Source organism: Periplaneta americana, chromosome 8 (assembly GCF_040183065.1).
Source record: "Periplaneta americana isolate PAMFEO1 chromosome 8, P.americana_PAMFEO1_priV1, whole genome shotgun sequence".
Lineage (NCBI taxonomy): Eukaryota > Metazoa > Arthropoda > Insecta > Blattodea > Blattidae > Periplaneta > Periplaneta americana.
The window spans coordinates 50,183,802-50,198,305 of record NC_091124.1 but is presented as its reverse complement, the minus strand read 5'-3'; the positions used below and the strand labels follow the sequence as shown (position 1 = coordinate 50,198,305).

Genomic DNA, 14,504 nt, shown 5'->3' with positions numbered 1-14,504 from the left:
CGGAAAAACCCCAACGAGGTAATCAGCCCAAGTGGGGATCGAACCACGCCTGAGCGCAACTTCAGACCGGCAGGCAAATGCCTTAACCTACTGAGCCAAGCTGGTGGCTTTCGCCTGATTATAAAAAGTGAGGAAACGGCTGCACGACCAAAGACGTTCTTTCAAGGAGAAATAAAGAAGGTCCCTAGTTGTTAAGCTGGGGAGACCATTTTGAAAAATAATAAAGGCTTTAATTTTTATGCATTATGTTGTTTAGTCAACTGTCCGAAGTCTAGTCTGAACCTCACAAGTGACAACAAGGCACCACTTATGAGATAATTAGGCCAGAAGATAATGGGGTAGTGTACATGTATCTAATCGGTGATGTATGCAATGTAGAGGGAAAGGAACTGGCCACCCTACTCCATTATCTCCTGACCTAGTTGTCTCATAAGTGGTGCCTTGTTGGCATCACTTTAGGTTCAGACCTGTCTTTGGACAGTTGACTAAACAACAATGCATTATGTAATGTGCATAAATAAAATCTTGAACACATTTGAATCGCCCACATATACCTCTAAGAGTGAATATTGCAGAGTCTGAAATACGCATGAAATTTGACAACATTGAAAGTGATTTTAATATGAAAATCTCAGCAGAAAAAACAAACTATGGCATTTGTAGGATCACAACCATTACGGGTGAAAATTGAATTAAATAATATAATTGTACAACAAGTAAATACATTTAAATACTTAGGCTGCAATGTGACTTACAAGGCAAACTCAGAGATTGAAACTAAAATCAATGTTTTTAATCATTTTTGCGGAACTATACGACGAACATTGGGCGGAACAGTGAGGAAGGAAACTTTATTAAAATTTTACAAAGTTATGGTTCTACCAGCATTCCTTTATGGCAGTGAGAGTTGGACATTAAGAAAAGATCAAGAACGTAGAATTGTAGCTAGCGAAATGAAGTTCTTAAGATATGAGGCAAGTTACACCTTGATAGATAAGAAGAGAAATGAAGACATAAGGAAGGAGCTAAAATGGAAAGTTTAATCGAGACTTAACAAAATAGAACTAACTGGATACAACATGTAGACCGAATGCCTGAAACACGCATAACAAAAGCTGCTCTACAGTACATGCCTAGAGGAAGAAGATCGCTGGGAAGACCTAGAAAGAGATGGCGAGATCAGTTGTGAGGAGGCGTAACAGGCCATTCGAGAGGCCTAATACTTGTTTGAAGATGGTGATGATGAAAGTTTATGAATAAAAAAATTTAGGACTTTATGTATTTAAGAAACAAAGGAGTAGTAGTGATACTTACCAACAGTCGTGACTGGCCGTCTTTGTGGAACTATTCCGAAGGAGTACTGAAACAGACCTCTTCCAAGAGGTACAACTGGTGCAATGCCAGTTATCTTACGACACAACTCTTGGGCTCTTCTTAACCATGATCCTTTTGGATTCTTCAATTGGTCATATAGATCTGTTTCACCAAATGAGAAGACGGGCACCAAAGGGTTCCTACATCACAAATTAAAAGAACACAAAATGCTGTAGTTTTAATATCGTTCATGTAACATTTTAAATTCTAAAACAGAAGCGTAATTTAATAGGGGAACAGGAGTGGTATCTCCTGAATTTAAGATCAAAAACTTGATAATTGGGTATTGGTACTACTATAGAAAAAGTGAGAACTGTACTTTTAATATTAAAATATTTCATTTTTATAAACAATTAAATTAAAAACAAGCTAGTTAATGGTTTTGCTTAAATAAAACTGGGAGAGGATGGTATTTTTTGGTGAAAAATGAGTAAATTTTCAAAAAAAAATTTTTTTTTTCTTTAAAATAATCTGTAATGTGTGTAATACATCAGATGTTGAGACGCCATTGTTAAACTTCCTGCGTTATGGATTTTTAAATCACTCACTCCCTTTTATTGTTGTTTCCGGTAAATTGAATTTTGAAAAAAAAAAAATTCTTTAAAATACCCTTTGATATATGTGGAATGCATTGCATAACCTTTCATGGGTATTTGTGCCCTTATCAGATATTGAGAGGCCATTTTTAAACTTCCTGCGCTATGGATTTTTAAATCACTCACCCCCTTTTATCGGTTTACGGTAACTTCATTTTTTTGCTACATTGCCAGACAAAAATGGATATGATTCCTGAACTATTAAAGATACATGCATGAAATTTAGAACACACATTCTTTAGACTATTAGGAAACTTTTCTCCAACAGAATTTTGTTAATTGATTTCATTTTAAAACTACGTCCGTTTGTTTGCAAGAAAGGAATTCAGAAAAGTGTTATTAAATTTTAATTGTTTATTTTGCAAACGTAGGAACTAATATCAAAATTCTGTTACAGACAGTTTGTAGAGCATGCTTTTGCAAGTACATTGCAAAAAACTGGATGAATCTACCTTTAAAAATGGTTTAGATATATCGGTTTTAGTAAAATCCTGCATTGGGTATATTTTTTTCCAAATCTGGGCCCCCCAATAATTTTTTCAATTTTTTTTTTTTGGTTGAGTTGTTACAGCTATGAGCTCTGTACATACAAAAAATTAATATTTTACACCAAATAGGAAAAAAGTTTTAAAAAATACCATCCTCTCCCCTTAAATAAAACCAAGGCTACATTAGTTGTTGTCAGCTGTTGTAAATAAAAGTACAACTTTCTTTAGTTCATTGAAAGTAAAATGTCCTATCAATAATATTGTCTGTTCATTTGTTCGCACTTTCGCCATATTAACAGCAAGGGCATGTAAATTACGCATTGTATAAGCAGGCCTATTTGTGGTAACTGGAAATGAACCGTTACTTACACTGGACCATAAAACAAAAAAATATAAATACACTATGATGTCAATCCTATTTTTTTTTTTATTTCTCTTGTACAGAGGTGGGACTCGAAGGCTTGCACTGTAGCCTAGAGCTTATTGTGCTTACCATTCCTATTTTGTGAATGATTGGTTAGCTGAATGGCTGCACTCATATACAAGTACAGCACACTGCACCATGAACTGAACCCGGGCTGTTTTATGGATGATATGTGAATTAATGATGACGAAATTATTCCGAGATCCAACTCCGAAAGTTACTCAGCAATTCTGTTTCAATTGGTTGAGGGAAAATACCGGAAAAAACTCCAACCAGGTAACTTGTTCCAATCAGGATTTGAACCCGGCCCTGCTACGGTCATACGTACCGACTGTTACTCTGCAGCGATGCACTCAGTCCTATTTACAAACTTTAAGTAATAGAAAATATTCAAGAAATGAAAAAGAAATGATGAATTCTAAAAATATGTACAATACATTTGATATGTTTTTTGTTGTTTTTTTTTCTTGCCAGGTTTATCCCAGTTTACGGTATGGAAAAATAGTTCATTTCAAAATAAACAGGAGTGGGGTGTCGGGAAAGTATGCCATGTGATGTACCCTATATCATAATGCATAAAAAATCTTGCCCCCCCTCCAAGCAAAAACTGAAATGACGCCATTGATTTAAATCATATTCTCAATATTAATACGAATGTACAAATTTCACGAACGTAATTATCTTTCAGTACCAGTACGAAAATGTAGAGAAACAAAATTCTGTGAATCCAAGGCCATCTATGCTTATGAGTCGTAAGAGCTGGTATTTTTATGTCTCGAAGTAATTTTCCGAGTGCATGGTTATGTTTGTCAAGCTGAATGTAACTTACAAATCAAAGTGAAACTGCAGGAAAGCCATTATTGAGTAATTTTAATTTCAGTTATGCAGTAAATGTCTATACATACAGTCAAATTGTCTTCTTCAAATTGATAAGCACAGGAACGCCATTTCATAGTACTTTAGCAAGACTTCTGACTTTTGTTGCATTCGAACAATTATAAAATACGATAATTTGGTCCAGAGAGCAACCGTGTTTGGTGTAAAGATAATTCGTTTGGAGTGTTTAATTGAAATTACGAAATGGCGTTCATGTGCTTAACATTTAATAAAGACAGTGAATGAAGTGAATTTCTATCCAGGATGCGTTTAAGGGTATATGTGCATGAACAACCATAAATATTAACAGAAAATGCAGGCTCTAAATTTCTAAAATTTTATAAGAAAATGAACTCACAATTGGACAAAAATTACAAGGTACCACAACAAGACTTATTATAACTTAAATATCTGATAAAAGTATAAAAAAAAGTTTACTAATATTTTTCAAACCAGTTTTATCAGAGTATGAAAAACAAATTCTACAGTTACTGTTCTCCAACAAGGAGATCAACCATGAAAGGAATGTGCTTACTATTGCGTCATCTATTGGAGCGAAGTAGATAGATAATAATTACCGTTATAACGTTAGTTTAAAAACCATGCGCTCTCCTGCATATGTTATTTCCTGTATGGAGAGATTAAAAGACCAGGAGATTAAAAGTGATCTAATTTTGTAAGTAGGGTAGTATCAATATGTATATCAATGTTATTGTCTATGCTGTGTGAGCTAGCCAATACAGATACGAGTAACCATGTGTGTGACCTTATGACATCTTACGACATCAACACTCATTCACAGCATTACCCCGCTTCGTCTCAATCCCCAAAGACTTTCTCGTGGTTCGAGTACAGTACATCATTTGGTAACCATAACATTTCTATGGTCTCTCTGACATCTTTAATATTTTTCCTGCATGTAATAAACATTTATTTCTGAAAAATAGACTACTCTCAGACATGTAGAGTTGTTTATTTTAAACAATTAATTTTTAATTTTTCCTATATAAAATATATTAAAATTTATATAATGTTTTCTGACCTAATTTTTCTATTTTCAAAGAAATGGGTATTATTGTAGTCTACCTTTTGCATAAATGCATATTAAATCAGTGTACAAAATTTCAGAATTCTATCTCTAACTGTTGTGGAGTTATGAAATAATATGTGTGAAAATTTTCAAATTTTGGAAAATTTAATTTAAAGTAAAAAGTGAATTCAAAAACTATTATTAGTAACCATTTTTTATACTTTTATCAGATATTTAAGTTCTAATAAGTCTTGTTGTGATACCTTGTAATTTTTGTCCAATTGTGAGTTCATTTCCTTATAAAATCTTGGAAATTTAGAGCCTGCATTTTCTGATAATATTTGTGGTCGTTCACGTACATATACCCTTAAGTCTACATAAGAAAATACTGAAACAAGAAAAAAGGTTTACCTAACCTACTACTTCAGTTATGTTCACTGCTATTATAGATAATTTTAACTTTGGTACAAGTATCATTTAACACTTTCTTGCGTTTCCGTCTATGTACCTATTTTTTACTTTTAGATCAAGAAGAATTCCATGTTTACTACAGCTAGCTTTTTTTTTTTTTAATTCAGACTATTTTGTAAAGATATATTATGCTTGTTTTCCCAATTATCTTCCATTGAATCACAGTTATTGAACTTAACTAGGTTCCTAATTCAGCCTTACCCATATTTTAGTGCCAGTTTTACAAATCCTTTCCTTCTTTTCAAGATAATTCTATAGGTACCAGGCCGACACTCTAATGACTCTGAAGCTCCACCTACAACAAGTGCCACTGCATTGCCAGGTCGACTTAAAACATAGCTCAATCCATCAACAGAAGCAGGACATCCACCTGAAAACAGACACTAATATTTCAACTTCAACAATTACTGAAAACCTGTGTATGAAATGTCTATACATTTATGGGTAAATTTTACATGTATTGTACAATGTTTTGTTATAGCCTATCAGGAATGTAAACTGTTAAGTTAATTTTTAACCATTATCAGAAAATTAATTTCTTAATCATAATTTTATTTTCAAGAGCTGCTTGAATTATGTTTAGCATTTTCCATACATTGTAGGCCAATCAAAAATGTTTTTATAAAAAATAATGGAATTGAGGAGCTTATTTTCCATTCCTATAATTTTGTGGGAAATCAAGAAAAAAATTTGAGTCTAAAATTTCTTATCAGGTAGGCAAGAGACATTATGAAACTAAAGAGGTTGGGTGCATTTAGAATCAAATTGGAGTATCAGCACCACAGTCTACTATATACAGTCACGAAGCTTAAGTTTCTAGGGTGCTAGAAACAATAGACTGTGACGGTACTATTTTGCATTGCTTGTAATGAGGTGATATTAGCGATCCTAGTGGTGAGCAACTATTTAATGTTTGCATATTTACTACGTATTGAGCTTCGCGACTGTATATACTAGACTGTGTCAGCACAGTCTAGTATATACAGTCACGAAGTACGTAGTAAATATGCATCCATAGATAGTTGCTAACCACTAGGATTGCTACTATCTCATCACAGACAATTCAATATAGTACCTGCACTGTCTATTGTTCCTAGTACCCTCATAAACTCAAGCTTCGTGACTGTATATACTAGAATGTGGTATCAGAGTCTATGGTTACAAAACTGAAACTAATATTTTTCCTCTGGAATTTTTCTGTGGGCAAGAGTCAGTTTGATTCCAATAGTTACTTTTAACGCAAGATTTTAGTAGTTTCGAGGGAATTCATGACAGTTTTGTGTACAGTTAATATATTTGAAGAATGCAGAGACACAAGAAGCTCATTTTCGGTTATCAGGTGGACAAGAGACGTTTTGAAAATGAGCTCAATTAGAAAGTGTATTACTTTTGGAACAGTATGCATTTCATTGAATTAGAGATCAGAATTTACATACAACGACACATCAAATTTATAAAATGCGACAATTTGATGAATATTTTCACTGTAGTTATAAAACTTATGTCCGTATAAAAGTATAAGTTCATGTCATGACATCTTCACATTAATATGCCATTCATCTGGAAATACGGTACTTAATTCGAACAATTTTTTTTTTTCGTATTAATGCATAAAGGACTATGTATGTAAAATAATGTGTAATGGCGTACTACACTTAGTTGTTTCAGAGCCCTAAAAATGAATTTAATATTCGAACTCAACCCTGTTCCATTTTTACTTTCTGATTAAGTGTGAAATATTATAAAGAAATTATATTTTATTCGCGAAAAACACATTTTAATCAGCCCTATTACTGAAAGTTATTTTTCCGACTTCCCATCTGGGTAGGATATTTTCCCTCTAAAGACTGGACTTAATTTGGTTGACATTCAGTAGGCCTAGCTAATTAATTCATCCAGAAGTACGCACATTAAATGCAATAATTTTTACTTTAAAATTATTCAATATTAATTTACTTCAAACCGTAATGCCAAAATTTTATAGAACGGAGACTTTAAATTCTAAGAAATATCATCAAATGAATCTACTCGTATATAGACTACAGGTCCATAAATTTTTTTTGTTCTGGGTATTTGCTGTATGTTCTACGAAACTGTCATTATTCTGTAAAGTATGTACTATACACTAAGAAAATATCGCCAAAAAATGTCATCAAATTATCTCCTTTCATGCTTACCTAATATAAGACATAGTTCCCGGATGAACGGAGTTACGAAATGTCCTGCTAGAGTCACCAGGTAGGGTGTCAGGCCGGGAAATATTTCGCTGAAATTGGCTCCATCAGTAGCGAAGCTTCCAAAAGCTCCTGTACTCAGTACGCCGTGTGGGAAGACACATAACATGTAGGACTTTGCGGGGTCTAGGTCGACCGTCTTTACAAGGCGAATTGGAAAGTAGTTACAGAAATACTTCCACCATCTCCATTGTCGCGCCCACTTAGACCTGGAAAAGAAAAACGGTAATATATTCTATCACTGCAAAATAAGAATTTTTAAAGCATATAATCCAGCATTCAACTACTTGAATGTAACGAAATAAAATTGGAAATTTTTATGTATCATAGTTAAGTGTATTTTTTCTATTGGTGTAGGTCATCCCATATTTGCAGATGACAAGTATAGTAATTACAGCCAATAATCAAACACATTCCAATCTTCAACAGAGGAAATTCTCTTCAAAATATGTGACTGGTTCTCAGTCAATAAATTGGTATTAAATTGTAACAAAACTAACATAATTCAATTTAAATCCTGCCCAAATTCAACCTCGCAAATTTCTAGCGCAATAATTAACAATAGATCCCTATTAGAAACAACAACCAAATTTCTTGGCTTAAAAATCGATAATGTGTTAAATTGGAAAAATCATATTAAAGAAATTACCCCCTAACTAAATTCAGCTTGTTTTGCTATTATATCTATGCAAAAGATAGTAAATATCAATACCTTAAAAACAATATATGTTGCATACTTCCACTCGATAATGAGTTTTCGAATAATATTCTGGGGAAATTCCACAGATAGTAACAGTATATTACTATTACAAAAAAGAGTAATTCGAATAATTGTAGGTGCCAAATCTAGGGAATCGTGTAGGACTATTTAAAAAAAACTACAAATAATGCCCATGGCTTGTCAGTATATATTTTCATTAATAATCTTCCTCGTATGTAATCGTGAAAACTTTGTAACTAATTCAACAGTTCATAGCATAAATACACGTCAAAAAAATGACCTTCATACTCCATCGACAAGTCTATCGTGCTATCAAAAAGGAGTGCGTTATATGGCAGTAAAATTTTTAATAGCCTCCTTATCGATATAAAAAATTAAACTCAAAACACAAGATTATTTAGGGCCAAATTAAAGAAGTACCTAATTTCTCACGCCTTCTATTCTGTAGGTGAATTCATGACCTTCAATAACACTTCATGAAATTGATACTAAAACTATGTGTTGTACTAGTAGACTATATTGTAAATCTCGTCTGTATATATTTCATCTAGACTGTGACTATAAATTAAGACTTTGTAATAGTATTAAGTTTTTTGACTTGTTCCATATTCTAGCTGTAAAGCAATGTATGAATACCATGGAATGTTAATAAATACAATACAATACAATACACTACACTACACTACACTACAATACAATACAATACAATACAATTACATTAATTGCATTTGATCTTATTTTATATTGTATGTATCTCATTAAAAGTCGTGTCAGCTAATTAGTACACTGAAGCCAAATAACTATCTTTAACTACCTTAGCATTTTCTATGTGTATTTCCTAATTATTTTTATCCCAGAGGCAGAATTATTTTGTTATTTAGAACCAGGATTGGCAAATAAATTACTAGCAATTTATTTGGCAATTTAATTTACGTAGAAAACTAGTTATTACACAGACTAGGACTAAATTTTTTCCATTTATTTTTTCGTGAAAGTAATATTTAAGTAATTGTAGGTACTATTTTAACTAATTGTTCCACTGGAATTATTAATTCTTTAAGATTTTTCCAACAACTTTTTTCAGAAATGTTATTTCTACACAGGATGTAGAAATAGTTGATAATATCTATGTAATTGCAGAACAATTTTTATGTTCACCAAAGATATTTTGACAAATACAAATGCAATGCAGAGTAAGATTAATTTTAATTTTTAAAAGAAAGTATCTAACTATATATTCAACAGTATTTTAAAAAGCTTACCCTCATTTTAAATTAACTGAATTTTACTTCTAGGAACGAAAACATTAAATTTTCATTATTTTAGTTTTTATTAAAGGAATTATTGTTCTTGTATACGTTTAAGTTCTTAAGTATTACTCCATCGTCTCCTTTCCACTTAGAAATACCGTATACAATGGTTTCTGACATTGCCGATATAGAGCAATACTTTAAAGTGTTCCCTCCCCGAATTATTAGAAAGAAAGGTCTTTTCCCTTGGGAAAACAACAAACACGGAATATTAAGTGATACTGTTACTGGCTTGGACGAAACAATTTGCAGGAAGATATATACATCTGAGATTTTTTTCAAGCCTCTTCATACATAATTGTCTCAAGAGCCATTTTTGGTCATTGTTTATTTTTTTAATGGTAGGCTGTTTTATGATTTCTGCACATTTTACGAGTTTTAGCATCATTTACATCTCACGTAACTATACTATTTTACACGTACAGAACTGCACGACACTATTGAGAGCCAACGGGACATTATCAAGAGCGCTCGAAATAAAGTAGAAGCATAAAAAATAATAAAAACATGGTCTGATAGTATTCACGTTTCAATACAAAAATCATCACCATGACAGCGAGTTTGTAGCCATAGACGAAGCTCAATACGTAGGGAATATGCATCCAATGACAGTAACTTTAGTTGCTAGTCACTAGGATCGCTACTATCATACAGTCTATTGTTTCTAGTATTCTCAGTTGCTAACCGCTTTCAGCATTGTATCGCGAGAAATGCAAAAAACGACTGTCAGTTATGTTCCAGCTCTTGTATCTGAAAGTTTAACGCGGGCATAAATTTACACATGTTGTTCAATAGTGTGTACGTATACAGAATGTTTCCGAGGTGGTGTTACAAACTTTCAGGGATGATGGCGAAGGTTACATGTATCAATTTGAGATAAGGAACCATGGTCCGGAAATGACTGAGTCGAAAGTTATAAGCAAAAATAGTTGTGTCAAAATGGAATTGTAATTTGGCACCACGTGTCCTCCTTCCCTTAACTTTTGAAACAGTCGTGGAAAAATGGTATGGGCCGGATGTCTCCTACGTGGGTACTTGTGCCGATACAATCTGGATACTGCAACTTGTACAGTCGATCAGTTCTAGTGAAATGGAGGAGTACACGAGAGCGAAATAAGTAGACCTGATTTTCGAATACGAATGAGCCAATGGGAACAGTAGATAAGATCACAGATTGTATCGGGACAAGTACCCACGTAGGAGACATCCCGCCCATACCATTTTTCCACAACTGTTCCAAAAGTTAAGGGAAGGAGGGCACATGATGCCAAATTACAATTCCATTTCTATACAACTATTTTTGCTTATAACTTTCGACTCAGTCATTTCCGGACCATGGTTCCTTATCTCAGATTGATACATGTGCCCTTCGCCATCATCCCTGAAAGTTTGTAACACCACTTCGGAAACACCCTGTATATTAACTTATTTAATATACAGTATTTAGAGTATACTAGTGATAAGTGTATATAGTGTATTAATCCTACATAATAGTGTGTATTAGTTATATGTATAATCATTATAGTGCTATTATACTAATACTTAGGTAGCCTATCAATACACAGAAAATGTTGATAAATGTTTACGAAATATGTAACCGGAAAATGACACGGTTTGTAATTTATCAGAAATAGATGTTTTAAATTCTGAACGATCTACAGTTCCATTTGTTCTTTGTTTTTAGAAAGTGCTAAGAAAATAGAGAAGTTGTATAAAATAACTTTAAAAAATTCTTCCGCTGAATGAACCTTTTCTGTTTGAAAAGATAAAATTTCACTCTGAATGCTACATCATTAAAAGTAGAAGGATTAGTATGCAAGAAATTGGGCGAGTTCGAAAAAAATTAATTTCCCTGTTCGCATGTGTTCTAGAACTAGTAAAATTGTACCTAGTTTACTAATAGTAGGCCTACTTATATTGTATATTGGTAAAACTATTCATGCATTTGTCTATGTGAACAGGATTTCATCTATTCTTTTTTTTTTACGCCGAGCTGCTACTAAGTAACTGCAAGCTTCACACAGGTTCTAAATCAGGAGATAGAGGGGATCCGTTTCAGGACATTAATTTCCAGAACGCTGAAACGTATGTAGGAGATTGAATACTATTATTCACATTTCCAACAAGTCTACAGACATCTGTACAAAACATTCATCGCTTCAGTGTACTCTACGCCTGTAACTGCACTTCACAGATCTGTACTCTGAACTTCGAGCCTAACGGAAGTAGTGGATCTTGCCTTGAATTTTAGACACTGTTGCACTTTGGCAAATTACTTCCAATTTTTTTGCCTTATACATATATTGTACACATTTTTTTCTTTGCTGTACTCTGTTCCGCTTAAAACTTAAAGGTTACTTTATACAATGAGTCACTTGTCAATGTTCACCGAGATTTCGAAAGATTAACCAGTCATAATTATTTTTATCTTCGTAAGCAATGCGACGCTGATATAACCTCTGCAGTTGCGAGCGTCGTTAAATAAAACATTTTCGTAAGTAATGTGTGTTTAGAATTCACACTAAACATTTGATAATTTCAGCTTTAAAATACACAAACGTGTTGGACGATAAAGAAAAGGGAACCTAGTTTTCATTAGTTCACGACTTTCACCAAAGATGTCCTTGATCGAAGGAGGCCATCTACAGTCTTGAGATGATGTTGACATGCAAACATTTACCTACGAAGCAGTGAAATTAATAGAGGAGAGCCGACAAGGAGCAAGTTGTCGATAAATTTCCCTTAGAATTTACTTCTTCAGAGACCGATTCTCTTACCTGCCTGTCGTGAACTTACGACTGAATCTGTAACAGTAAGGGTTGTTATCGGTCTCCGACCCTCCAAAAAAATCGCCTTCGGTCGTTTTTAAACTTGGGAACTTCAAATCTAACGGTATGCATTCGAACCAGGTAACAAGTGATCATTGTCAGCTTTCGTAAGGAAAGAAAATGAAACTTGTTCATCAGTTTCATGTTCTCCAGTCTCACAATTCTTACTTAGAGTTGAGGAAAGGTGAACCAAAATATTTTTTAACTTTACCATATTAAACATTGTTTTTAACACAGTTCGAATCCCGGCGGTAATTAGAACATTTCCTTTTGTAGACTAAAACTTTACTGGGGCTTTCTTGAGGTACTCCCATTTCCCCATAATGGGACAAGTTTTCTTGAGGTACTCCCATTTTCCCGTCATTAGGACATGTTTTATCGAGGCATTCCCACTTCCCCGTCAATCTACGAGTTTCCAAAACTCGTACATCACTTTCAACCGGAAACTACTGAAGTTGTATTTCGATAACACTTTTCAGATGTTCTTACGTTAGCGCATACGGTACGTCGCGTTCCAAGTAGCAAAAGCAATACCTTGAATTTGGCGGCGTTGTTTTAAATAGAAAGCAGAATAAGTCATAATATTCAATTAGAGAATTGAGATGCAGAAGAGAAGGAAGGAAAGATTTTAATGTGTGTTCGAATAAAATCCAATTACTTATATGTTTTGTCACAGAAGGCTCGACAATTTTATATTCAGTAATTCTGCTAATTTTACTAAACTTCACAATTAATAAATCCATACTTTTAGAGATTTGAGTTTGCGTATAGCTAGAACTTAAGGGTACTATTCATAGATATTTCGCTAGTCCGCGCTACGAGCGTGCTAAACTAGCCCCGGCTATCGACTGGTTACTTGTACGGGAATCATATCATATCATATTGCTAACAATGGTTTATGAATACGAAAAACGTTAGTTCGTTGATCATCCACCGAAAGCCCGCGCTAAGAATGTCTATGAATACGGCCCTTACAGTTTAGAATTATTCATAATGTTCTGACCAAGGGCAGGTCTTTCACTGCAAAATCTAAAATGTTTAATGCTCTTTATGTCAAATTCAAAATTTTGTAATTAAATTTTTGTTCTACAGAACGCCTCAATTATTAAATGCCTTTCTTATAATAGACACATACTCTCCATTAGTAAACAAACAAAAACAGAACATTCAACACAACTGTAGTTTCTGGGAGACACTCACTCACTCACTCTCTCTCTGATTCAACGCAGATTTTTTTTTACCTGCAGACTTCCTGTTTTCCGAAATTATTCAGCAACTTTTATACCGTGGAACGAAGTGAAACTAACCCCAGGAAACTGAAGTCTGAATTGAGTCACTCTCAACTTGAGTCTCTTAACACAAATTAATCGTACATGAAAAACACGGTCGAATGAAGTGCTTAAATTGAGCCACCTCAATTTGTTCAACATTCTTTCAAATCTTGACCACACGAAACCACACGCACGACTGAATATCCGTTGCGTTGACTTGTGTGTACAGATCAGCCTTGTACTGGCCTGGTATCGTCAGTGCCAGTAGTTTGTAGCGGTCTATTGCGAATTGGATCACTGGGCATTAACGAGTTTAAAATAATTTCCCGATTTCTTTTTACAAAATTTTATTAAATCACGCTTAAATATTAAGACTAATCTTGATACAAAGTGGCAATGCGGGCCTGTTCACAAAGGTACGAACAATACAATAATTAACAACTTCTCTTGTGCAAATTACCGGTACTCTATTAATCTGTTTCTCAAGGTAGAGACAAATTTAACAAGATTCTTTCTTTGTAACAAAGATCTACATGCAAGTTACATTAGCCTTGAGCATTTCAGCTTTAACAATTTATTGCATGTATTTTTAAATGAATTAACTGGCTTGTGTGTACAGATCAGCCTTATACTGGCCTGGTATCGTCAGTGCCAGTAGTTTGTAGCGGTCTATTGCGAATTGGATCACTGGGCATTTAACGAGTTTAAAATAATTTCCCGATTTCTTTTTACAAAATTTATTAAAACACTTAAATATTAAGACTGATCTTGATACAAGATGGCTATGCGGGCCTGTTCACAAAGGTACGAACAATACAATAATTAACAACTTCTCTCTTGTGCAAATTACTCTATTAATCTTTGTTTCTCAAGGTAGAGAC

At 33.8% G+C, this 14,504-nt stretch overlaps 1 protein-coding gene across 1 annotated transcript in view; it reads right to left on the bottom strand.

The window, feature by feature from the left end:
• Positions 1-14,504, bottom strand: part of LOC138704710 (2-acylglycerol O-acyltransferase 2-A-like) — an 85,259-nt gene that overhangs the window by 1,636 nt on the left and 69,119 nt on the right. The window contains exons 3-5 of the mRNA XM_069832856.1: positions 7,437-7,702; positions 5,461-5,629; positions 1,315-1,514 (exon numbers count right to left, since the gene is read on the bottom strand). Of these exons, the coding sequence (XP_069688957.1) occupies positions 1,315-1,514; positions 5,461-5,629; positions 7,437-7,702 (635 nt within the window). The remainder of the gene's footprint in view (positions 1-1,314; positions 1,515-5,460; positions 5,630-7,436; positions 7,703-14,504) is intronic.